The 8,537-nt window shown below is 45.0% G+C and overlaps 1 protein-coding gene across 1 annotated transcript; it reads left to right on the top strand.

Annotated features, from left to right (window-relative positions):
* The first annotated feature begins 841 nt into the window (after positions 1–841).
* MED21 (mediator complex subunit 21) lies at positions 842–7,950 on the top strand. The gene is made up of 4 exons (XM_032688298.1): positions 842–949; positions 1,045–1,159; positions 3,547–3,647; positions 7,298–7,950. The coding sequence occupies exons 1-4, from the start codon at positions 908–910 to the stop codon at positions 7,472–7,474; spliced, it is 435 nt and encodes a 144-aa protein (XP_032544189.1). The 5' UTR covers positions 842–907; the 3' UTR covers positions 7,475–7,950.
* Positions 7,951–8,537: the final 587 nt, after the last annotated feature.

Here is an 8,537-nt window from a genome sequence, read left to right as displayed (position 1 = left end):
AGTGGCTGGAGAGCAGCCAGGCAGAAAGGGACCTGGGAGTTTGGATTGACAGGAAGCTGAACATGAGCCAGCAGTTTGCCCAGGTGGCCAAGAAGGTCAATGGCATCCTGGCCTGGCTCAGGAACAGTGTGGCAGAAGGAGCAGGGAAGTGGTTCTTCCCCTGGACTCAGCGCAGGCCACACCTGGAGTGCTGCATCCAGTTCTGGGCCCCTCAGTTCAGAAAGGACATTGAGGCACTGGAGCAGGTCCAGAGAAGAGCAACAAGGCTGGGAAAGAACTGGAGCACAAGTCCTATGAGGAGAGGCTGAGGGAGCTGGGGCTGTTCAGCCTGGAGAAGAGGAGGCTCAGGGGAGACCTCATCACTCTCTACAACTCCCTGACAGGAGGGGGCATCCAGGTGGGGGTTAGTCTCTTCTCCCGGCCAGCTATCAGTAAGACAAGAGGACATGGTCTTAAGCTCTGCCAGGGGAGGTTTAGATTAGATGTTAGGAAGAAATTCTTTCCAGAGAGGGTAATCAGGCATTGAAATGGGCTGGCCAAGGAAGTGGTGGATTCTCCGTCCCTGGAGGTTTTTAAGATGAGACTGGATGTGGCACTTAGTGCCATGGTCTGGTAACCGCGGTGATAGTGGATCAAGGGTTGGACTTGGTGATCTCGGATGTCTTTTCCAACACGGCTGATTCTATGATTCTACGATCCTATCATAAGGTCCCCCCTTGAGCCTTGTTTCCCACTCAGCCGCGCCTCACAGGACGCACCGCAGGGATTTGAGATTTTTTTTTTTTTTTTTACGCGAACGAAGGCGTTCCCGAGAGAAATCCCCAGGCTGGGATGAGCGGTGCCCGCACACACACAGTTCCTCCTCCGGGCGCGCAGGGGGCGCCGCGGCGGGCGGGGCAGGGCGGCCATGGCGGACCGGCTGACGCAGCTGCAGGACGCGGTGAACTCGGTGAGGCGGCCGCGCTCTCCCCGCGCTCCCCCGGGGCTGCGCCGGGAGCTGGGGTGGGACGGGGTAATTAACGCGGTGCTGATTGCTGCCGGCAGCTCGCAGACCAGTTCTGTAACGCCATCGGAGTGCTGCAGCAGTGCGGGCCCCCGGCCTCCTTCAGCAACATCCAGACTGCCATCAACAAGGACCAGCCCGCCAACCCTACGGAAGGCAAGTCTGGCTTGGGCATCGGGAGTGCAGAGCCCGGGCTCGGCTGACAATCAGGCCGGGAGCTGGGGGAGTGATGGAGGTTAAGTCGCTTGTTGCGTAAGATTGTGGCAGCAGAAATGCGGTTTTAAGAGCCAGCGAAGCATCACGATGTATTTGTTCTGCTGGTGTCTGTGCAGAGGCAGAGCAGCTCCACAGCTCTAAACTGCTTCAATACGACTGTGGAAACACGTTGTTAGTGAGCTGCCCATTACTTCCAAGAAGCCTTTTTAGAAAGGATTTCATAAAAGGATCTCATTAGTTCTGTGGAATCATGGATGAGGTTAAAATTCTCCATGTCATAAACCTTTAATTACTTGTGTTTGTCTGCGTATCATGGAATCATAGAAGGTTAAGAGTTGGAAGGGACCTTAAAGATCATCTCATTCCAACCTGCCATGGGCAGGGACACCTTTCAGTAGACCAGTTTGCTCCAAGCCTCATCCAGCCTGGTCTTGGACACTTCCAGGGATGGGGCAGCCACAGAAATTAATTAAGGAATAATGTCATGTTGAATCTCCCCACTGGCATTTGTGGGTTTATATTTACTGTTTTTTTGGAGAGACTAGAAACTGATCTAAGGCACTGTCATGGTTTAACTCCAGCTGGCAACTAAAGACCAGGTAGCTGCTCTTTCATTTCCCCCTGTACCGAGGGGAGAAGAACTGGGTAAAAAGGGCAAAACGTGTGGGTTGAGGTAAGAACAGTTTAACAATGGAAGCAAAATAAAATGTAATCTCATACTGAATCTAAAACACAGCACTGTACCACTGCTAAGAAGAACATTTACCCTGTCCCAGCCAAAATTAGAACAGGCACTGAAATTGGGAAGCAAACTAAAAGTTCTCTCTGATTCAAGAATTTCAAATCATGAATAACTGTGTTGTTCTAGTCCTGGATATTTTTCCTTATTTTCTTTTTTTCCTCTTTTGTTTTTCTCCACAAGAAAATTTTACCTATATCTCAGATTAGGATTTTTCATTAGAACATCAGGGGAGACTGGTTTGGAGATCTTTCTAGGACAGCTGAATTTTGAATTAGTTGGAAGAGCCAGCTGGAAGGCTTGTTTGCTTCCTTAAAAAGCCTTAAAACTCTTTACAGGTAAACCCAGTGGTGACCCTAAGTAAGTTTTAAATGGATGTATTGGTTTTGTTGTTGTTGGGAGTTTTTTTTAGGGTAAAGTCAAGTGTACCTTTGAGAATGTTAATCTCTTCTGTGGATTTTTGCCATTACAGTGTTTTCTCTCTTGCTTCCACAAATCATTCATGAACCAAGCACATAAAGAAATATATAAAGTCTTAAATTATAAATTGAAAAGGACTAATTCAATGTTTTAGCAGTAGTAGTGAACTGAATTCAAACTGAATGGACACAATTCCATATGGAAAGGTTTTGTTTCTGGCTTAAGGTACCTTTACTAACAATTCTTTCAATGATATAGGAGCTAAATTAAGGTCTGTTATAAACTTCCAGTTCTTTTCCACTTCTCAGGGGCAACCGAACTTTCTCAGTGGCAGAATAGGAATTCTTTTTTCTTTAGATTAAAAAATGTCAAATTTTTTCTCTGGTGATCAGTGTTTAATGTGATTTAAAATATGTTTGAATCACTGTCTTTGTTATTGTTTTTTTTTTTGGTAGTGGCAGATTTCAGGGCAGAGATCGAAAACTTAAATGAGTTTTGAGCTAATTCCCAATACTTAGTGCAGTCACTAAAACAGTCAATACTGATATTAGCGATTTCTTAACTGGCTGATGATGATGGAGTTCTGGCTGTTTTCTCATCTGCACAAAACCCATCCCTCTGTATAACTAGTTACCTTGTTTAATATAGGATTGGAATGAAACTGCCTTCCTCTTCCCAAGGGAGCCCACAAGGAAGATGGAGAGAGACTATTTCCAAGGGCCTGGAGTGACAGGACAAGGGGCAATGGCTTCAAACTGACAGAGAGCAGGTTTAGATGGGATATTGGGGAGAAATTCTTCCCTGGGACGGTGGGGAGGCCCTGGCACAGGTTGCCCAGAGAAGCTGTGGCTGCCCCTGGATCCCTGGAAGTGTCCAAGGCCAGGTTGGATGGGGCTCTGCGCACCCTGGTCTAGTGGAAGGTGTCCCTGCCCATGGAGGGGGGTGGAAGTGGATGATCTTTAAGATCCCTTCCAGCCCAAATCCAAACCACTCTGTGATTCCATGACTCCGATATGTTGGAGTTCCCCTCAGTGGTGACCCTGCTGTTTCCTTTATCCAGGATAGAATTTTTAAGACCTGCATCCTTCAGTCTAGCCTTTCCTGTGCTGTGTGTGTAGAGCTGTGCTGATTCCCAGTAATTCCCTGCCTTCCCCTCCGTGTTTCCTAGAGTATGCCCAGCTGTTTGCAGCCCTGATCGCCCGCACTGCCAAGGACATCGATGTGCTCATAGACTCCCTGCCCAGCGAGGAATCCACAGCAGCTCTGCAGGTAAGAGTGTTCCTAATTAAAATACCAGAACATTCCCCAAGGCAAACTTCTGCCTTTTTTCCAGTTTTAAACACATTTTTTAGCCTCTAGGCCATGTAATCTTGAAAAAGGATTTCAATACAAGCCTGCCTTTTTCATGAGAGTGGCCTGTGAGAGCTTTGTAGGCTTAGTGCAAGTACTGCACTTGCATCTAGTTCTAAATAAGGTTATACTCAGTGAGAATATTTTAAACTTAGTTTTCTGTTAAAAGCATTTTTTTTTTAACATTCTGTCACAATACTGGAAACTGCTCACCTCAGCTGTTCAAATATTAATAGAACAGATGCAACAATACTTATGCCTTGGGGGTTGTCTTGTTTTTTTTTCCCCTTGGATAATGTTTCATGTTTCTCTTGCTCATTAGGAGCACATTTCATTTTGTAGCTGCAGAGCCCACACCTTACAGAAGCCTTTTGTTCTTCTACAATGTTTCTGGTTGTTAAAGGGTTTGCTGGTTATCCTTTAAGCTCTGTCACAAAACAATTCTTTCACTTTTCAGTCCTCCTTTGGACCAGCCAAACTTGGGTTTTATTGTGGTAATTTTTTTTCTGTTATTCCTACAGATCTTGCCTGTTAAACATCATATTCTTATTTCCTTTTTGACTGTTTACATCAAGTATTTTCTTTTTAGAATGCAGCAGGGATGCAGAGTGCTGTTTCTCTGACAACCCTGATGATCACCCGAAAGCTTTACACCAAACAGAAATGACTTGACAGTGGCATCACATTTGGTTTTAAACAGGGGAGGTGAAATTTGGAGATGTTCCTAGTCACAATAATTGCTGAACATACTAATTGGGCTCGTTAACACCAGCATAATTTCATGGAACTGCATTTTTAATAGCTGAAGGTGGAATTCCTGCTGCAGACAGATTACAGGCTTCTCCCATGATTGAGCAGGGTCTGATCCAAGTGACAGGAAAAGCAGGATGCTCCAGAAGGAGGAGCTGGTTATCCAGTAGGGATATGCTTTCCTTAGAGGTGACATTTGAACAGTTTCTTGCTCTGCTAATGCAGAATTTCATGTCACAAGAATTCCCATCTCTTTTGTTTTTAGATGAGTTAGCTTGGATTCTATTACTTACTGATTCCAGTTTTGATTTGTATTTTCTTGTGCTTATTTTGGTGCAGTATTAAAGATAAATATTCTGACATTTTTCAAAGAAACAGCTTTGAAGGTGCTTGAAATGCTCTAAAATGTGGTAGATAAATACTTGGCAGAACTATTTTTATTTTTTTTTATACTAAGATTTTCTTGGTTTGTGTTTCATATCTGAGGCTTGTCTTAAATGATAAGCTCCTCCAGTAGCTCTCAAGTCCTTCACTCCTGTATTAACCTTCATTAAAGACATCAGTGTTGTAGAATAGGAGGTGAATTTGTGGATAAGAATTTGCCACTTCATTTAAGCCTGGCTTTTTTAAAGACCTGCAAAACTACTTGGAAAAAAATACCAATTTGAAAGTATTTAGCTTTGCCTTTTCTGATATCCAGTTAGAACAAGTTTTAGCCATTTTAAATTTGCTAGATATTTTAAAGTATTAAAATACTTTGTAGCTGTAGTGGTTTGGATCTTGTTTTCCCCCAGAGGCTAAGAAAGTGGTAGACCCCAAGGGGTGGAAACCCCTGGAAGTTTTGAAATTCTGCCCAATAGGCGCTCCTGCGAAAATGTAAACATATCACAAGCATTGGAAGAGAAGAGTTGTAGTTTTAGGTTAGAAGAAGTGGCCATGTTGTGAAAGCCACGAGGAGAGGGCAGGAGCCCTCTGGGGGGGGCCTCTGCCCCCCCCCCCAGCCCCAGCTGGGGACTGCAGAGACTTGGAACAGTGTTAGACTGGGCTAAGTGTCGGTAGTTAAGCTGGGAGATGCTTTTCCACTGTGAGCAGCAACCAGACATACTGAAAGCAGCGGCAGACCAGCACTGACCGGAGGAAAAGCGGCGACGCAGAGCCAAAAGATAAGAGAGCAGCAAAACAACCATGCAGCAAAGCAGGCAGAACTTCTGCAAACCTGAGAGAGAAAGAACGGCAGCAGAGAACAGAACTAAGTTTCTACAGAGAGAAAGCTTGGGGGTAGGAACTGCAAAACTCCCCTAAACTTCCTTGGAGATCCCTCCAAAAATGGAGGGGGTGGACTCTTACTGATTAGAAGTCCCAGATGGAGTAAAGGAGCTAAGGAGCTCGGTCGTCCTGAGAGCTCAGCCAGGACGGTGTGGGAGGTTGGCCTTGGGGGCCCTCCCTTGCTGCAAGCTACAAAGAAGCTTGCAGCCTGAGAGACAGGGCACAGAGGCCCTGCAAGGAGCTTGAATCTCCTGGAGATACCAGACCGTCACGAAGACCCCCTGTGCTTCGTGATATGACGTGGTGAAGCGACCTTTGTCTGGGGTGAACGCAGCCCACGGAAGACCCCTTTGCCTGCGTCAAGGGGCCGAGAGGAGCTTGGATACTCCCTCGTGTGTGCTGGCAGAGATCCAGCTATCAGCTGCTGCAAGAAACAGAAGAGAGAGAGAACCTGCTGCCTTAGAAGATGCTGCTGCTTAGTGACTGCTACTCTGAAGAAGCTGCTGCCCTGAGAGACTGGAAGGGATCTGTCCTTCTTTCCCTCCTGGACTTTTATTTGGAGGGGATAAGAGATCTGATCCATTGTAAATACTATATGTCATGGTAGAGATAGTTGTAATCGTGTGTATAATGTATTATGATATTTATTTGTACAGTCATTGTAATATATTCCCTTTCCCCCGCTTTGAGTCTGGTTGTGTTTTGTCTGGAAAAACCCATCTCACCTTGGGTTGAGATGTGGGAGGGGGAATGGAGCTAGGGAATTGGATTTTGGGCTATCTCAAACCATGACAGTAGCTAAAATGTTTTGTTTCACTACATTTTGTGTAAGTCAAAAGCGGCTTGGTTCTGAAACAGAATCTTGAAGAAAGAAAGGTTCCATGTGAAATATGCTATTTAATAATACGGTTTCATGTGAAATATGCTATTTAATAATACGGTTCCATGTGAAATATGCTATTTAATAATATGGTTCCATGTGAAATATGCTATTTAATAATACGGTTCCATGTGAAATATGCTATTTAATAATACGGTTCCATGTGAAATATGCTATTTAAATATACAGTTCCATGTGAAATGTGCTATTTAAATATACAGTTCCATGTGAAATGTGCTATTTAAATATACAGTTCCATGTGAAATGTGCTATTTAAATATACAGTTCCATGTGAAATGTGCTATTTAAATATACAGTTCCATGTGAAATGTGCTATTTAATGAAAGGTTTAAGGAAGTCATACTGGCATCTTGCTGAGCACCTTTCAGTGAGGGAGTGGGGAAGGGGATAAATACTCCTCATCAGAAAGGCTGTGCTGAACCAAGTGATGATATGAAGCAGCTAACATTTCCATTTAGGTTTTTTTGGTGTTTATTCCATGTGGATTTGCGCAGTTTTAGGCTGCCAGGCCTCACAAGCTGCTTTGAAGTCGTTAGCATGTAATTCAAGCACTAAAAGAGAATCTTTGTTTCCCTGGGGGCTGTTCCTTGAGCAGTAAAGTCACGTCGGTGTCCTGTTGCAAATCCTTACTTTTCCCCCTTGTTTTTCCAAGGCTGCAAGTCTCTATCGGTTGGAAGAGGAGAACCACGAGGCGGCTGCCCGGCTGGAGGAGGTGGTTTACCGTGGGGATGTGCTGCTGGAGAAGATCCAGAGCGCCCTGGCGGATATTGCACAGTCACAGCTGAAAACTAGGAGCGGCACCCCCAGCCAGCCCTTTCCCGAATCCTAGCGCCAGAGGGCAGCGTGGCTCTGCCAGACCGCCTCGGGAACACCTCTGGATCCACCGGGAATGCAGCAGCAGCCCGTGGGACTCTGCTTTGTCAAAGCTCAGACTGCAGGTTCTGCGTGGGAAACGCTTCTCCTGCGGGACCAGTGGTGCTGCTCTGGAATTGGGTGTATTGATGGATGTTTCCTTGCCTGAAAATATGAATTTCCAAGCTTTCTGTTCCAAACTTGTATGGTCATGATATGCTTTTTGTAAGGCTCACGCAGACACACTTGAATTTGCCAGAGTTCCATGGGGACGGTGCTGTGAATGCAGTGGTGGCCACCTGGTTTAATTAACAAGAATGGTAATTAAACATTGGTGTGACTGATGGGCTGGTTCACCACCCTTTACAGAGCAAGGGAAAGGGAAAGTAAACTCTGATGTTTGCAGAGTAATTGGCATCTCATTTACAAAGAAATAAACCTGCAAATATCTGATACTGGTGTTTATTATTGTTTGTATCTCAAATAGGCCTTTGACTCCCTTATTGCCACTGATAGGCTCTCACTTCCTTGTGCCACATTTTCCTGGTATTCTGCATCCTCTGGCAGCTGGAGAGTGCCTCTAAAGCAGACAGGTATCAGGAAACACTGGATGACTGGGAAGAAATTAGCAGTGAGGAAAATAACTCCTTATGTAATGTTGCTTTTCCATGTGAGGAGTGGCTGCCATGTGAGTGCTGGGATCACGAGCAGCAGGACTCCTCTTGTCCCCAAAGTGCTCTAAAGAGGTCTTTTAAAGCTTCCTAGTAACTGGTTTTTCAGTACTTTACCTGTGCCTACTAAAGTAAATGTTGCCAATTATGTTTGTGATACAGTTAAAAACAACTAACACAATAAGGTCAGAGAGCCAAAATTGCTCTTTTTTCCTCAAAAAGCAGTGTAGTATTTTGATGAGTGAGTAGTGCTGTAAGGTGCACCACCCCAATAGTTCGTGTGTGGGTATTGTGAGTCTTCACTTGCCCTTTCCCAGTCTGCAGCTCAGTCAGCAAGATCGGGATCTTTTGTTGGGTTCTGACAGGAAA

This window comes from Chiroxiphia lanceolata, chromosome 5, assembly GCF_009829145.1.
Source record: "Chiroxiphia lanceolata isolate bChiLan1 chromosome 5, bChiLan1.pri, whole genome shotgun sequence".
Taxonomy (NCBI): domain Eukaryota; kingdom Metazoa; phylum Chordata; class Aves; order Passeriformes; family Pipridae; genus Chiroxiphia; species Chiroxiphia lanceolata.
Note: the sequence above shows the minus strand (reverse complement) of the source record. Positions and strands in the feature narration are given on the sequence as shown.

Excerpts from the sequence above, each read along its gene's own strand:
- MED21 (XM_032688298.1), top strand. The coding sequence starts at position 908 with ATGGCGGACCGGCTGACGCAGCTGCAGGACGCGGTGAACTCG. Across the intron at positions 950-1,044 it reads TGCAGGACGCGGTGAACTCG|CTCGCAGACCAGTTCTGTAA; the intron begins GTGAGGCGGCCG and ends TGCTGCCGGCAG. Across the intron at positions 1,160-3,546 it reads GCCCGCCAACCCTACGGAAG|AGTATGCCCAGCTGTTTGCA; the intron begins GCAAGTCTGGCT and ends CGTGTTTCCTAG.